The sequence below is a fragment of the Lepisosteus platostomus genome, chromosome 20 (genome assembly GCF_059453375.1).
Source record: "Lepisosteus platostomus isolate fLepPlt1 chromosome 20, fLepPlt1.hap1, whole genome shotgun sequence".
NCBI classification, from domain to species: domain Eukaryota; kingdom Metazoa; phylum Chordata; class Actinopteri; order Semionotiformes; family Lepisosteidae; genus Lepisosteus; species Lepisosteus platostomus.
Window position 1 is genome coordinate 3274807 of NC_142630.1, and position 17946 is coordinate 3292752.

Here is a 17946-nt window from a genome sequence, read left to right on the forward strand (position 1 = left end):
AAACTGAAAGAATCATCAGGTCAGAAGCAGGTATCTTTTTGTCATGAACTCCTTTCAACACTGCTGGTAAAATCTACTCTTACGAAAATTCCAGAATGACAGCATTAGCATGTCATTGCAATATGATTGAGTAATGCATTCACAATGTCTAATATTAGACTTGTTTTAAGAGTCACTGCATTCCTAAACGACACATTTGAAATAATCACAAAAGAAAAACCCTTTCACACGTTCTGAAATCATGCATTTTAGCAAACGCATCTTAGCATGAGCATAAACACAACATTGAACTGGAGCTTTAACCTGAACCTTCCTCTTCACTCTAACCATAAAGTTGCCGTCAAATTGCTTAAGTGCTACTTAGATGCCCAGAGGGTGACTGTGATCTAATGTCTCTCTGAAACCGACACGCTTCAAAGTTTGCATGATTCACACATCATTGCACAGCGGAAAAATGGGGGAAAGAGAAATCTCATTACAACCAATTTTTGCTTCGAGTTTCAGCTTTTGTTAATCTTTAAAATGTTATAGCATTTCGTTATGTAAGTGCTGCTTAGTAAGATCTTAAATACTGCCCATACATGTACTGTAGATCATCACTTTAGTGCCAGTCAAGACTGTGTGTTTGCTTAAACCTGTGTTGCTGATTTAATTTACATGCAGAAGCACCTAGTTTCCCAAGGAATAAAAGTGGTCTCATATTTTGCACCAATCTAAAATTCGCCTTCATACCTATTTTATGCGCCATTTCTAAGGATTGTTGGTGTTAGTTTGCAAACCTCCCCAGGTTTATCTTTCGAAATTTAGAGCACTGCCCCTAAAACACTCTTGTTTCAAGTTTCCAGGTCCCTGTGGTATCGGTGGCTTAAGTCATCCTTATCACTGAAGCAACCAGGCAGTGTTAATTATGGCAGAATTCATTAATACTTCTTGATACATCTCCTACTCTTCTCCCCCTCGTTAACACAAGTGAAGGAAAAAAAATCTTTATTGATCTGACATTCCTCCCACTGCTGGAATAATAATAAAAAAGATATTTGGTGCTCATTACAGACGTGCTTGATTGACACAGTTTACTTGGCCCTGAGGCAGTACCTTTGTGGATTGCTCCAAAGTCTTTCCCTTCATGCGGTGCAATCAAAGGGCTCAGCTGATGTGAAAAGGCCAACATGTCAGAGGGACGCCTGCACTCCTCACCACTGCATTGGATCACCCTAATGAGGCTGTTCACAGCAGTGTCTGCTCTCTGATCTTTTCTTTTTTGACTGCCGCCAAAGGAATCACAGCGCAAAACGTTTTATTTGTTACGTGTACTGTATCATTTACAGTAAGCGTGCAGATTTGTGTGTTACTGTATATATATAAAAAAAACAGTTGGTATTATAGGGTGTCGCAAAAGCAAAAATGTAAGAGTGACAAAATTTGCTGAAGAATGCATCATTCTCTGCTGGGTGTGATAAGGATGTCAAATACCTTTCCTGGTCTTATTGATTTTGGTGTGTATCTGGAAAATCATTTGCTGATTGGTGAAAAATACAAAACTATACATAATATTTAATTTCTTCATCAAAATGCGTGCTTTCATGACTTCCTTCCGGTGTTTACAGCTACGCCGTGAACTATATCTGTCACGGTTTCAAATTGAATTGATTTTATTTGCCATCTTCCCGAAAAAAACAAAAACATTCCTAGTATGTTTTTGATATAATCTGCTGTAGAAATTCTTAGGTAACACTGGGTTTCCTTTGACTATAACACAGGCACCTATAGCCTTACTCCAGTTTTGGGCATTACACATCATGTACTGGGTGAGGGGATGGGTATCAAACCTGGTTTGACTTTAAACAAGAATCAATTCTTAATCTGCTGCAAGGTTTCAGAAACGTATGAAGAGGACTCTAATCTGGGTTTACACAGAGGCAGAAATGGGTCTGGCTGCAGCTAAAAAGTTGTTGGCCCTCCTCGTGAGACGCGGTATGTTCTCTCCAGGCAGCACTGCACCCTGGCCGGTCTTGGTGTTTTTTATACAGGACTTTTGATGGGATCTGTTCTGCCAGTGAGGGGAGGATAGAGGCTGGTTGTGCTGCTGATGCAGTCAAGGGCTTGGAGATTCCAGTCTCTGTTCTGGTCTTTAGGTTAAGAAACGTGGAGAATGCCACCGAGAGGGAGTTGGAGTGGAGTGGAGAATGGTTGTTTTTATTTTTGTCTTGGATTTTATTGTGTTTAGGAAAAATAAACAAAAGTTCTGAAATGTTATGAAGAGTGTAAGCTTTTGATGATTTTTTGGGGGGTTGCTCTTGATGTCACTGTTTAGGCTTATTTTATTGTTTGTAAAATAACGTGCTGTACTGTACACTAAATCTTTAATGTGAATTACAGCTTTATTATGTTACGAACTGTGTGGTTCCAGTCATTCTACCATTATTTTTAAAAAATACATTTTTCTTTTACTTGCAATAAGTGAGACATTAGTAAACATGGATGTATTGTTGTTACCGTACTGTTTATTGTCTGGAGAGAAAGGAATGCAAAAGTTCTTTACATGGTTCAAATAGTATGAACCAAGCAGGTTTGCTCTTGAGACAGATGTAATGCTTTCAAGCACAAGATTGGACTCAATTGAATAATTTATTATTTTTGATAGAGTATGTGTCCTGAAATAGAAATGAGGACATATAATTTCTTTAAGTGTACATGAAGGATTTGAGGTTAAGAGAAAAGAGCAGTGGGACACAGGAATTTGTCAAAGTAATAGCTGTCTGTAATGTTTCTGCATGCTGATTCTTAACGAGGCCTTTTACAAGACTCAGTACTGTTGAGGTTGCAGGTTTATGGTTGTTTATTTCAAGTAAAATGACGTACACTGTGGCTTTGTGGTACCCTCTTTTCCATAAAGTGTGGGCAGTAAAGTTCTCCGTCCTGCTTATATAATCAAAAATGTGATTACTGTATACAGAATGGAAAACACAGCTAGCAAGTTCCTCATAATAAATCAATAGCAGGCAGTTTTCTGCACCCTGGGGACAATTTCTTCCTGAACTGCCAGCGGTTCGGATGGTAAAAGTGTTCATCTCGGTGCACTACAGCCCCCATATGGATTTTATTCAGTTTAGGTTCTGTAGTCCAGGACTCTGTAGCTCAGAAGGGGATGCTGATGAGTTGGAGCAGATGCAGTGCAAATCTGGCAGGACGTAGACATCCTTGACAAGGACTTGAGAATGGTCTAAGATTTACTTGCTTTGTCAATGTGTGAGCTGGTGCAGAGAAATTAGTAAAGGTCATTCCATCCATAAAGATTTGTGAAGTGAAGCTTAGAAAGCTGCTCCTTTTTTCATCTTTATATGACATTTTTTAGCATGATAAATTGTATTATGCCGTGCCATTTTATAATTTAATTAAACGACTGCTGGACTTTAATGCAAATTTACAAATGCAAAGCTTAGAAATAGCACTAGTATTAGTAACAAAACTAACAAAACAAAATAACAAAAATAACAATAATAAGTTCAAATGACTTTGGTTGGCTGAAATCAGTAGGATATTTTATCTCTGTTTTCCAAGTAGTGACAGACCAGCTCCAACCCAGCCAAGCTGGGACATAGGATGCAAACACCTAACACCTTAGAGCTATGACCACTGTCCTAATTAAAGCTCCTTTGAAACCGATCTGCCGTTGTTTTCTGTGGATTTAACTCTGTTAGTGCTTACATAATGGAATCCTCTGCTTAAAGTTCGCCTTTCTACAAGAACAAAACACCTGTGGTAAAATATTGTGTCTTTCTCAAACACACAAAAGATTATTGGCAGTACCATAATTTGGTGCCATCTTGCGTACTGAATGGTAAAACTAGATAAGCCATGAAAACAAGATGTTTGTGGATAAGTCTCAGTTATGAAGTGATACTGTATCTTGGGGAGTCTGTGCTGTAGGTCACGCATGGCAGTAAATAAAGACTTTCACACAGAAAGATAAAAGATATTGCACATGAAAGAACAAGCTTATCTTTAAATGTTGCTTTGTGGCATGAGTTGCAACTGGCTTTTCTTCTTTAAGATGAGCTGATGTTTCCGGTTTCAAAGGTTGCTACCTTTGAAATGCAAAAAATTGTCCTTCACCATGTGCGTTTCTTACTAAATGATGCCACTCCAAACAGTTACAATGTTAACTCTGATAGGAAATTACATTGTTGCTTATTCGTCCTGTGTTTCGGAACCAAGATGCTAGGAGATTTTTTTATTTTTCTATTTGTGATTTAATCATGAAAGGCAAATGTTTTTAACTAGTACAATACTTGAGAGTTACAGTCTTTTAGTTCTCTGAACTTAAACCTTGTGGTAACACATCAGTGTTTGTAAATGCCATTTATAAACATTTGAATGAAATATATTTTTGAAATGTTAATATAGTGCAAAGATAAAAAAAAAAGATGATGAGTGCGTTGAGAATCTGAATGAGTTTAAATTACTGAGCAAGGAAATGGAAAACATTTGTACAGTACCAATGGGGTAGAGCTTTGGAACAGATTTATGAGTGACCTGTAGGATGTGGAAGCAGGAGAAAACAGCAAAAAGGATTTAACACGTGAACTAAGCACCGTCCTTATTAATATAAATACACCTGCTTGGTTCATGAACTTAAAGCATAGCCTTTGCTCCTTTCCTACCCATAATGTTTTAAAAGGTTCATATACAGTACATGTTCTGACAGTTCTCCAGATTGACAGGCACATGTTTACTGTAATAAATCATTCAAGATTGCCCACAGGACATATTGAAAATGAGCTTATCATATCAAATCATTTGTGGATCCAGACAGGTAAGTAACTGCATTCAATAATATAGTCAAAGGTACATGAACCCTTTAAATAAAACATAAAAAGATGCTGTTGAGCTCCCTTTATTAGGATGAAAAAGCATACTGATTAGAATCATTTTTTATGTAAACAACCTGCAAATCTTCATGGGTCAGGTCCCCTAGGCTGGACTTTTCTCTGACTAAAGGGGGAATGATGGAAGATCGACTGACATCCTTCCTCTTCCTAACCAGTTCAAACCAGTTTTCAAGGCCGTGTGGGGAATGATGGGAGCTGTCATCAGGTTTGCTCAGATGATAAATAGAGAAGCGCCAGGATTCTCATTCTGGCATTTTTCACGAATGCTTAAATGGGCAATCAATTTTGCACTTATTAAATATGAAAAACAAAACAAAGACTTCATATTTCCTCCACATCACATTTAATTTCTGCAGAGATGGTATGTGTATTGCCATTCATTCTCAGTGTTTCATTGTGTACTGAGTGTACAGTGTGTGTCAGCTTAGCAGATGCAAAGTGAGATGGAGAACACTTTGGGAATAAGATTGGGAAAGATCTCCATAAATACATATTCAAGATCTGTTACTTATTAGATTTCCAATATTTCTTAGATTAGTTTTTGTGCTTTAATGGTTAGTTTCTCAACACAACTTCTGTCTACTTTAGTATCAGAGTAGTAGTGCCTGTTTTGCTTAAGACTGGGCTACGAGTAAGGACTTGGTGTTACTGGATTGTATCATGAAATTAACTCGGAGGAGGAAGAATGTGTCTTCTCCAAGTTGCAATTATTGGAAGCTCCTCTTAAATGTGGTTGATAAGGTTAGTGAAATAGGTTATTACGTATATCCAGGTCTTCTATATTCTGTTGATTTTTTAACCAGTAAACTCCATTGTCAAATGACCCCCTGTTTTGCAACTTTATCCTTATAAGGTGGTGGTGAGATGGAAGCTAATCAGGCAAGGTACCGGGCTCAAGTGCAGCTACTCCCCGGATAGTGCTGTATACTAGTCCGTTGCTCACACACAAGCCATTTAGAGATGTTAGTGAACCTGGACACCACCTCTCTGGACTGTAGGAGGAAACTGGAGTAGCTAAGAAAAAAACCCACATGGATGCTTGGGAACATGCAAACCCAAGCAGCAGCACTAACCATTGTACTGTCACTTTTATTTTACATAATGTACCGCATTCCTGAACTCGCGTGTTCAGGATGCCGGATAAATGTCTTATTTGTATTCTGTAACTTCTAGCTTCGTTGACATGTACAGTACATGGTGGAGCGGAACTAGGGGATGGGGTTTTCCTTTCTGGTGCTACGGGTTTAAATGAAGGATGGCTGGCAATAAAATTGAATTGGGCTCAACCTCTGTTTTGCTTGGTCCACCATTGTTGACTTTTAGGCATGAAAGGTTTAATGGAGTTGAAAAAAGACATCTCCTAGAATGGTTACTTATACAACAGGGGAATCTGAGCAGGACAACAATAAGTAGATGAAAAGGCAACAATGACAAGAATCTGCCATTTTGAATTTTTTTACTTTCTCAACAAAGCCACTTTCCTTTTCCAGTGCCCTGTTTTAGTGTACGAGACATTGCAGACTTTCCCTGTTGTCATACAGAATTAATAATTGTTCTTCTAAAATGTGCCTGTTTAAGGATTGACAGTATTCTTGCTTTCCTCACTCATTTGACCTGGACACCTGAGAAATAGTTTTACGGCTGTGAAAGTCATTCTAGAGACAGTCCCATCAGTCAAAGACATTTTTCTTGCTTATTTTGATACTTGTCTTAAAAGAAAATCTTGTTTGATGTCCACCTCCATTCTGTGCACTGTTGACTATTTGTAGCATAATGAAAAGATTTAAGACAGCGGTGCAAGGTAGATAAATATCAAACAAGAAAGGATGCACCCATTTTCTGTCAGAGAGCAAAAGAGAAAAAAACATAGAGGCATCTCTTTTTGGGACTACTCAACTTAGATATCTTCAGTACAGTACCACTGCATGTCATCCTTCAGCCTGGAGGGTTGAAGGCAGATCTGTAGCCTCCAGGCTCTTTGTCTGATGTCCTATTTTCATCTGCACAGCTAATCACTGGAGTTTTTGAAGCTATTGATCTCTGGTGATGGACTTTTCTCCATTTCTCAGCCTTACTTTGCTCTGTATCAACAGAGGTCATGCGTTTAGAGTTATATTAGTAAGCACTCCTCCACACACGCACATGCACACTTATTCCATTTTCCTCTTCATTCTTGGAATTGAAGATAACAATTTTGATCTCCCTAATGACCCTCGGCATAGGTCAGAATTTCAAATTATCCCAATCTTTTGCCTGTAATGCCACTGACTCAGAATACACTTTGCACGTGATTGTACCTTCTGGGTTACCCAGGTGCCGGGAATAGGTGCTGTTGCACTCATAGAGTCTACATTAATAAGGTTATAACTCCAATATATAAAATCCAATCACCGCTCATTCAGAAAGTCAAAAACTAAGAGCTGTTGAATATGTTGCAAAAACAACAATATTTTGTAGTTTTATATTGCAGATAGTATTCATCGTCTCCAAGTACAATAAGATAGATCATGTTATAGGTTATATACAAAGTGACGTATTCTTCTATAGAGTCAGTTATGGGTGCTTATAAAGAATTCTGATTAAAATAAGATGGACACTGATTTTGTTCAAGCCTTCTTTACAATTCTAAACCATCATGAGCATAGATAGTGGTCACATGAAACCAACTAACAACACCTCTATTCTGCACTATCTTTGTGCATGAAGATATTTCCCCATGGTCCTGTTTGTGTTGCTCAGTTCAGTGCACAGTTTTAATGATATAGCTGTTAGAACAGGCCAGCTAACTTCAAGCATCATGCAAACAAACCAGTTTTAAAACAAAGATACAAGACTTATATAGTATTGAATATCTTATATGATCATATATTGAATTGTACGTGTTGAAATTTCATTGTTACTGTAGCTGGCTATAATGCTCTTTTCTTAGTTCAAAGGGATATACAATCTCTTGTTGCGTAAATCACTTTCAAAATTCTGTACCCAATTTATTGGCTTTTTAAACTTCATGGTCAGCAAAATGTTTAAGTGATTTCATTGCAGTAGTCTTTGCACGAAGCAGTATTTCAGTATTTTACACATCACCTGGTAAATCGGTACCTTATCCCCAGAATTCACACTGGTGGCAAATAAGATATGTCTGAGGATGTTCAGCATCTGTCCCATAAGAAAACACCTGTCTCTGGAATTCTTGTGATGGACTTTGACGCTGGGTTACAGCTTCTGCTCTTTTTCAGTCTTCCTTCTTTGAAAATGGTCTCTGCTTCCTATGTTTGTTTGACTGTTTTATTTCTCCTTCTAGTGCATTTTGATGACTGCGCAGGGAACGAAAACGTGAAGTTTGAAGTCTCGCATCCGTACCTCACAGTGGATCAAGATGGATCCCTGGTGGCCCTCAGAGACATCACAGACACAGGATCGTTTCTGTTCATCCACGGACGAACTGCTCACGCCGATGATATGGCAGAGGTCAAAGTCATTGGGGCACCGCACAGAATTTCTCAGAGCTTGAAGGTAGAATTCATGTCAAGTACAGTCTTTTCAAAAACTGTTTTATGCGCCGTTGCCGAATACATCAATGGTTGGCCTTTCAGAACAATCATTGTTATTTAAACTTCATGACGGCTAAATAACACATCAAGAATATTTTTGTATCCATAAAAAAACTTTTCTCAAACCCGGAAAAATGTAAAGGATGAACATTGATGGTAATGAAATAAGCTTTGCTGTAGCTGAAAACTGAGTAGCTATAACTCCCTGTGGGATAAAGACATTGGTGACATTGATCTTCGACTTCCTATAAACATGAGGAATTGCATGTAAAAGTCAGCATTTAGACGTTTATGGGCTGAATGGTGAAAGTGCCCCAGGGGTCGACTTTACTGTCTGCAATCGTGGTATGCAGTGTTAGCTTTCCATATACAGGACTTCCTACTGTCAGATTAACTAACCTGCTGTGCTCAAAGCAGGGGAAAGCATACTTTCTGAGTGTTTCTGAATCTTTGGTCCGAGCATGATATTGAAAGAATGGTCTTTTTATTTCTATTAATTTATATTTGTGGAATTGGCCTTCATGTTTATGATGTACTGTAGCAAGTATAAAGGTGCATGTCAAAACATTACGGTAGAATTTGGAATTTAAAAATGACATGTTTAAAATATTTTTTTCTGTGAGTTGGTTTGTGGACTGAAATCTACAATTTGTACTCCAGCTGTTATTGGTTTACCGAGCCTCAGGTTTCACAAGACCTTCAGCTCCACCAGGAATAATATGAATTTTAGCTTTGAATGAATGGTGGAGTTCAGTTCAACAAACATGAAAGACAAATGAGTTGAAATTTCAGGAGCTTGGACAGCTATCAAGGCATACAGAGTTGCATAAAGTGTGGAAATATGATTGGATTTAATTAAAATCAATCCTTAGGTTTCCTTATGCATTTTAGTTGTATGTATTTGCCATATATCATATTACCTGTTTAATGCTCCAAACCAGTGATAAGCATCAGCACAATTCATTAGAGACATTTTTACTCAAGGAAAGCCTATGCATTATACAGTAAATGCAGGTACTGTGGCTGCCACTGGTAATGTAATACTAGTAATTGTTCGAAAATATACGGTAGTACTCTAGCCTTTATAATTCTTTGGGTAAGTACAGATAATGTCTGTTCTCTGTTAAAGAATGGCTAGCTAAGCATTGATATCATGAGTGAACCTACAATTCTGTGACTGTTAACTGAAAATTGGTACTGGAACCTTATTGATACTGAAGTGTGGCTGATTCCCTTCCATAAATAAAGAGATACTGTAGGTAAGTAAAGTGAGGGAATGATTGCAAAGTTTTGATGATAAAGGGAACATACTGTAAGAAGTCAATGAGGAAAATAAAGAAAGTGATGCAGTTTCTGGGGAGGATGCTTTATGCTTTAGGGTAGAGTACTCTTACAATGTGATACACCTTTAATACAACTTGGTCTACATCATTGCAGTGCTTAATGCAGTTAACTAGGTATAGATCAGATGGTTTATTGCAGTTTCTTGACAGCTACAGGGTTGAGGGAATTCATTCAGCCTGTGTGGTACAGTACAGCCTACAACAGGCGAACAAGGTGCCATCTCTTCACACTAGTTATGTGAAGCTCCAGGCTTCAAAAACCAGTGTAACCATTTGTCAGCAGAATTGCTGTCCACAGTGGACTTGGATGTAGTAGACTATTTTCTTTTGTGTCAGTCCATGATGATAAAAAAACAAAGTTAAACAGGTAAGGTCTAACGTACTGTAATTACCACTGTCATGTTCCCTGTAAGGCAGATACCAATTGATGTTGCCCTGTGACTCAAAGACAGATCTTACCATTCTCTAAGGAATGTTACAGATAGTCTTTCCAAGCGGTTCATTCATATTTTTTTCCTTAAAAGATGCATTTCCCCACTTAGATGGACCAGAACCAGTCCAGTAATTAATATTGTAAAATTTTATACAGCAGATTTTGGCATATCGTCCTAATGTAAGGTAAGTCATTTTACATTGGTAACAAGAGAATCCTGTTCTGTTGGTATTTTTAGTCTTCTAAGTAGTCTGATCATTAATATGTGCAACTGTCAGGGGGTCATAAGACATTTAATGTCATTTGATTATAGATTACTGTAGTTCTCATTACAACATGTATTATATTCTTTAATTATAATATAGTTTTATATAATGCATACTGTATGTTCTACTGTATATATATATACAACACAGGGCCATTTTTATATTTGAGATGACATTCACATTTAAATCATATTTTGGTTCCTATATATACAGTGTAGTGCTTTCAATGTGAAAATGCATATTAAATAACTGTTTTGTATGTAGGGGGAAATGAATGATAGTAATACACATATTTTCAGTATACATTTTTATTTCACAAAACATTTCACATCTTTGGATTCAAGTACAAGCAGTTAACAAATGAAATAGTGATACTGTTTTGGTTTCACATCTGTGTAACGTTTATGAAATAGCGTAGTGTTTGTAACTTAGAGCCATAATGGAAAAGGCATTATTATTTTAGGTTTGTACTGCAGGCACTTGTTCATTTATTGTTAAGACTAATCTTTAAGGCTACAATTTATGATAGACAGACATATGTGTTTGCATGGTGTCATCTTAAGCTGTTTAATAAATAAACTTAAGAAATTAAAAATCCACTTTTGCATCTGCCTCTCGTGCACTGTCACACTACACAGGACAAATGTGGAGAAATAGATCAATTCTTCTTGGCAACTCGTTCTGCTTTGAACTACGTTGATAGTTCAGTCATGAAATAGTAGCTTCCTCCTCCAAGCTATAGCTGCATTTAAAATGATTAAAAGATAGCTTGGTGCAATTATTGAGATTCCATTACCTCACCACATACAATTATTCTTCATCATTAATATAATGGGTATCCTAAAGGCTTTAAAATTATTTTTCTTCTAATGAGACTTGTAACTTTATCATTTAGTTGCATCATTGTATAATTTAATGTTCTAGCATATCTTTTGCAGATTGGAAATATTCTAAGTTGCTAAATTGTCATAGTATTTATTTTTTCAGCTTCTATGGGGGTAATTCATAAAACTTACTGTCTCTTTTACCATGGGAGTCAAGACTATTACCATCTCATTGTGCTTTTTTCCTGATTCATAAATATAATTTATTGGCACAGTAGTTGAATTACTATGATAGAAGACAGTACTGTACCATCAAAACGTATCCTTTTAGGCAATACAAAATGACCACAGTAATTGGCTTTAACTAACATTACCAGTATAGTCTTTTCAAAGGGAAAACCTGACACTTTTGCATGATGTCTGGCATCATTTTCCATGATGTTGGTGTCGGGCAATATAATAGTTTTACCACTGCTGGTTTAAGAGATCTACTGTATGTGCTGTTGTGCTGGTGAAGTCTAGTGTCCAAATCAGGGACAAATTTTCTGACAGTAACATACAGTATCAACTTGACTGAGATAGCTAATGTTATTTTTGTGAGAATTTTTGTGCGTATCTATTGAACCTTTGAGATTCATTTTGTCAACCCATACCTTAAAAATTAAAACATGATTATGTCTCTTCTACTGATCATGACAAAGGCAAAAGCCTCATGTTGACACTCAGCACACCTTTGTATCTTTGTTAGGAGTTTGACAAAGAAGCACAGGTTCTTGTCATTTGTTTCCTTTACTATTGGATCATTTCTATAATATATAGATCGTGGAAATGCTAAGTTGACAGCCCAGGTAGGGTTAGGGTTAGCATTCATACTCTTATTAGACAATTTTTAAGCTTAGTGCTGGATATTGGGACCCAATTCAGGTTCAGGACGAGTGGTTTCGTGCTCCTGTCCTATCATCAAGCATTATTGATTCTCATTCACATGCAAGGGCATTGATCAATGGTTGTGATTGTTTCCCATTCATACTTTTTGGTTTGGGGAACATGTCTTAATCTGATGCCCAAAGAGGCTCAGATACAGATCGCGGAAATGCTCAGTGGACGCCCCAGGTAGGGTTAGGGTTAGCATTCACACTCTCATTAGTCAATTTTTAAGCATAGAGCTGGATATTGTGACCCAATTCAGATTTAGGAGGAGTGGTTTTTTACTCCTATCTGAAAATATTTTTTTCGGAAACTCTCTGTGGCCTGGATGGCAAGGTGCACCGTGTGGTAACTGTTTCCCGATCAGTTACTGAGTCGGTCACATCAAAAGTTCTGAGCAAGCATTTTTGATTCTCATTTACTTGCAAGAGCTTTGATCAGTGTCTTGATTGTTCCCCACTCATACTTTTTGGTTTGGGGAAAATGTTTAAAACCCATGGCCAGAGAGGGTCTGATATAGATTGAGGAAATGCTCAGTTGACAACCCAGGTAGGGGTAGGGTTAGCATTCACACTCTAATTAGACCATTTGTATGCGCAGCCCTGGATATTGTGTCCCAATTCAGGTTTAGGATGAGTGTTTTTTTTCTATCTGAACTTTTTTTTCGGAAACTTTCTGGGGCCTGGATGGTGGGGTGCACCGCGCAGTGATTGGATCCTGAAACTGAGTTGGTCGGATCGAAAGCTGTGAGCAAGCATTATTGAATCTCATTTACTTCCAAGAGCCTTCATCGGTGATCTAGGTGCAGGATCTAGAAAATAATGGTCATTTGGTCCCAAGCAAGGAGGTGGAGGTGCCTGCTGAGCTGTAGGGGTTCTGGGACACATGAAAAGGAATTGTCCGGCTTACCTTTGTGAATTAATTTCTTGGTAGAACATTCAGAGTCTGCATCAGTGGAAAATCCAGGATAAAAAAGTCAGGAAGGCAGAAACCAAGAGCGGGGAGACGCGCAGAGAGAGGGAGAAGTGAGTGCCAGACAAGAGATCCTTACTCTAGTAAACCTTCACTTTGGGATTTTAGTTAATTATTTTAAGTTTGTTTTAGCGAGATTTTAGTTACTTTAGGAAACACTGATTTCTTTTATAAAGAATCCCCAGGTTAAACACATTCTCTCCTGGTTAGTGGATGTATTTTTTAGGATAGGGGGTTAGGGCCCCATTCTGTTTTCAGGATCTTTAAATAGGAAGAGAGATTAATCTTGAGTTGTATTCTGTTTTATTTAGGATTGAAGTGTATATCTCTTGTTGGCCCATTATGTGTTATATAGGACTTTTGAATACCAGGAAGCAGTCTAGGTTTTTTCTGGTTGGTCAGAGTGAAGGCCTTTGGGTCACTTATTTGTATGTTGGATTCTGTGTTGTTTAGTTTGTGTAAGAATTGTCATTCTTAATAAATGTTTCAGTTTGTCTCTGATTTATTATTTCTTTGCCAGGGCTGGGCCAGAGAACTAAGATCTCAGGTGCCTCTAACTATACCAACTGCTTGGATATATTCTTGGTTTTTTTTTTCAATTTAGAAATTATGATTTGCTGAGTATTTTCTATTTTTGTAATTCCCTATTTGTAACGACCGTTTTAATGTATGACATGAATTTTTTATGTACAACATGAACATTTATATGGGTGAAAGAAGTTAATATCTGTGTAAAATGAAAGACTATAATATTGATTGCATTTGTATCCACCCTCTATGCTGTGGCAAGTCTGTATTAGTTCAGGTGAGCACAATTACTTTGATAAGTCACACAATTAGTTGAATGGTCTCTGACAGTGAGAAATAATAATGGTTCACATGACTATGGGAAAAAAATATTCCTGTCTCTGTAAGGCAGTAAATTTCAAGCAACAGCTCAACCATGAAAACTGAAAAGCTTTCAAAACAACTCATGGATAAATGTGTAGAAAGGCACAGATCAGGAGAAGGGTATACAAACTTCAAAGACACTGCCACTGAATATGTTCATGGTGGTCGATTATTAAGCAGCTCTAGCTGCCTAGATCATGGGCACATTTCTAGGGAAATTGTTAGGAATGCCACCATGAGGCCAATGGTGTCTTTGAAAGAGCTCCAGTTGGGAACAAAATTGGAATGTTTTGGTCTAAATGCACAGAATTACTTGGCGATGATGGCGTTATGTTATGAGGCTACTGTATATCCTGGTTTTAACTACTGTTAATCTACAGTAAAACTGATGAAAAGTCATGTTTTTTAGAAGGACTTTGACCCGAAGCAAAAGGCCAAAGCTCGACAGAGCTTGAACAAGTTTGCAAAGACAAAAAAACACTGGTCAAAAACAGCATCATCAGTAGAACATTATTCTACTGTGCAAGTGTGATGTACAGTAATTTGATTAAATATGTGCTAAAAAAGTTATTACAATGGTTTAATGGGGTTTTATGAGCATACCATTTATTTTATGGATAATTCCTTATTGCTTTTTTATTTTAAAATATATTTTCTATTTTTATTTAGAGTTTATTTGTTACGGTATGTGTAAGATGTGTATGAAAAAGTTATCTGTCATACCGAGATTAATTGGTTAAATTAATTTTTCATTGGACTGCCCACTGGACATTATTAATTCTATTTCTTTAAACTTCATGTCGAAGATTAATATTCATCCACTTTGTTGTGTATTGCCTTTCAGCACACTTCTGCCTCCAAAACGTTATTAGCTATGTCCATAAATCAGCTCAATGCGTTCCTTACTCATACAGCCCTAGATTATAACCTTAATTTTCTTTTACACTATTGAGCTGATTTGTGAAGAACCTGAAACAAGCTTTAACAAGCAGACTTAGCACTCTGTCAATGGCTCTGTTCAGGAGTGTTTTATCAAGACTTTCAGTTGATGTAGGGATGCAAAATACTAATAAGCAGATCTCACTAACTGGCAGTTTTGCTGCACAAACCCCAGATATCCTGTGTGATTATTTAAATTGTTTCTTTGTAATGAAATGTTAATCTGTTTGAATCCAGCATGCAGTATACATGTTTCATATTAGAACGTGCATTGCAGAATGATCATACGTGGATCACAAGAAAAGAGGACAATTCAAAAGAGACAGTTTTCTTTTATTTGTTTTGGGAATTGAAAACCAATAGATATACAGCAGTGTTGTGTGGTGGCATAAATGCTTAGGTGGTTAAACTGAAACAATTTCTAATAAAAGGATTGCAGGGCAATTCACCTTTAGTCTGTTTTATCTATATCCTTCAGTTCCATCTTAAGAATCTTGGAAAAAAATACAAACTTAAAAAGTGTTACAGAAGAGAGGAGTCCTCATTCCTCAAGAGAGGAGCCAATGGTTTTGCTAGTTAGTTCAGCAGCTAATTGATTCTAGAGTTTCCTCCAGAAGAAACCAGGTCATTGGCTGGGTCGTTGTTCCAGACCGCCATAGCCCTTTACATGAAGAAGTGCCTCCTGTTCACAGTCTGAACTGCACTTGCGCTTTGTTTTCACTCGTGTTCTCTGCTTTGTGTTTCACTGCTGCTTCCGAGGAGCTCCAGCAGATTTATTTTTTGATGCCTTTGAGGATTTTGAGTACTTGTCTTCTCTGTTACATACTGTACTGAGAAGATGTAATTCTCTTAGTTCCTGTTGGGCACGGAACAAATCTGTTGCACATGGGAATATAGAGTATCTGGCTGCCCTGATGACTGATTCCAGAGTAGCATTCTTTTTTAATATGGTGACCACAATTGTTCTGCTGCTATGAAAAACATATTTTACTTAGGAAAATTCTATTATAGTGCTAGAATGCTCACAGTGATTACAGAAGGTGTGAGTGACATATCCTTCCTTAGCACAATGAATTGATTTGGTATTAACAGTGTACATAATTACAGTATGTTTTGAATGTTCTTTTTATTTTACAGAAACTGCTGTATTGCCTTGTGTTTTAATGTGCGAATTGCTATTACTGTTAATGTGTTTGCTTACTGTAAATCACAGATTCAATTGCCAGGTGGTTTAGGGGAACTGAATTTTGGCTAAGAGATCTTATACTGTTTATCTATTACAAATACTGTATATATTTTAACAAGGTTTAAAAGTAAAAGTTTAAAATAGTATATAGTATGTGAGGAAAGAAATGCATTTTAAAATGTATATCGTATACATGTTTAATGTGTGCAAATTTAGAAATGAATATAAAGAGGAAAGAAAAATACAGTTTACTGGTTATTAGTCAGGAGGTGCTGACTCATTTTGTCCTCTATTAGTGCAGTGTTAGTGCATGTACAGTAAGCTGTATGCTTACTCCTTTCATGCTCTATAGTATAGTATGTGTAGAACATTTGCAATGGACAAAAAATATCTTACAGTTGGACATCAAGCAAGCCTATATTTTAGTGTTGTACTCCACCTCTGTGGCAGAACGCTACCTTTGTTTGAATATTGATCTCTGATGTATTCAGAGGCATTGTAATGTTCATGGTCAATATCCAAGTGGAATTTTCAGGGTTATAGTTTGTTTTATGAGCAGGCAGTTTTAAATGAGAAATTCAGTGGATAATTAGAATGTGAATATTACCGGTCACTGTTTTACAGCTGTGTTAAACAGAACTACCTAAAAATACTTCTATTACTGCTCTATACTCACTCTATTATTCATGAGTGAGGCATAGCTAACTTTGTCCAGTGAAACAGGCAAATATACTGTGTATGTCTTACAAGGGATACCTTGTGTACCTCAGATTTATGGTGTTTTAAGAGCAAGCACAGGCAGTTTTAATGAATTATGGGAATATGCACTGTTAAGTTTATGCTTTTCTGCCTTGTGAAACATTGATTACTAATTAATATTCACATGTCCATCATACATAGACACATACATAGACAGATAGACAAATGTGCATATTATTTTTCACAGGACACCCAACAAAAGCTATGTACTTGCAGGAGACTAGATTAGCAATATCTGTCTAATGAAAGATATTGTCGAAATCTATAACAGCTGTCACCTATGTTGTTGTGAGTTTTTTTTACTACTTCAGTTTTATGAAGCAACATTCATGTCTCGTGGAAGAAATTATCAAGTGTGTTCTCAAAACCATAATCTTTGTCAGACATAAAAACATGATGGGAACCATTCTGTGGAAAATGTGGTAAAAAATGCAAAAAAAAATGCACTAAAAAAGTGCAAATACTATTTTTACATGAAATACAATACTAGACTACAAATACAAAAAGGTGCAATTAACTTTTTCTGCTTTAATGATGTAGCCTTGTTTTGTTTTATACCATGATGTAAAATAATGAATTACAATACATACGCACAAGCTAACAAAAGCAGAAGTTCTTAAATGAATCTAGTGCTTTGCATATTAAGAACACTTATTAGTTCACAATCAATTCAAAAGAATCTCCTTTCAGAAAAAAAAGCAACAGTTCTGTATATCATTATTGGAAATTCATTAAAATGCTTTGTTGTCTATTTAACTCATCTAAAGACATCTGTCTTCTAAGGTTTAATAATGCCAAGCTTCCAAATATTGACATTTATTGGTTGAAATGCATTAAGCTTTCAAATTTGTAAACTTAAGTTAGCTGGCTGTGAATTTTTCTTTTATCCCTATTACTGATTTCATTTACCATTGTTAAAACCTGGGCGTGTTCTCCTGTTTTTGAGTGACAGTTCTTGGCAAC

At 36.8% G+C, this 17946-nt stretch overlaps 1 protein-coding gene across 1 annotated transcript in view; it reads left to right on the forward strand.

The window, feature by feature from the left end:
• The window catches only part of cdh13 (cadherin 13, H-cadherin (heart)), a 405276-nt gene that overhangs the window by 124920 nt on the left and 262410 nt on the right, over positions 1-17946 (forward strand). Inside the window, exon 3 of the mRNA XM_088614488.1 lies at positions 8194-8405. Within this exon, the coding sequence (XP_088470614.1) occupies positions 8194-8405 (212 nt within the window). The remainder of the gene's footprint in view (positions 1-8193; positions 8406-17946) is intronic.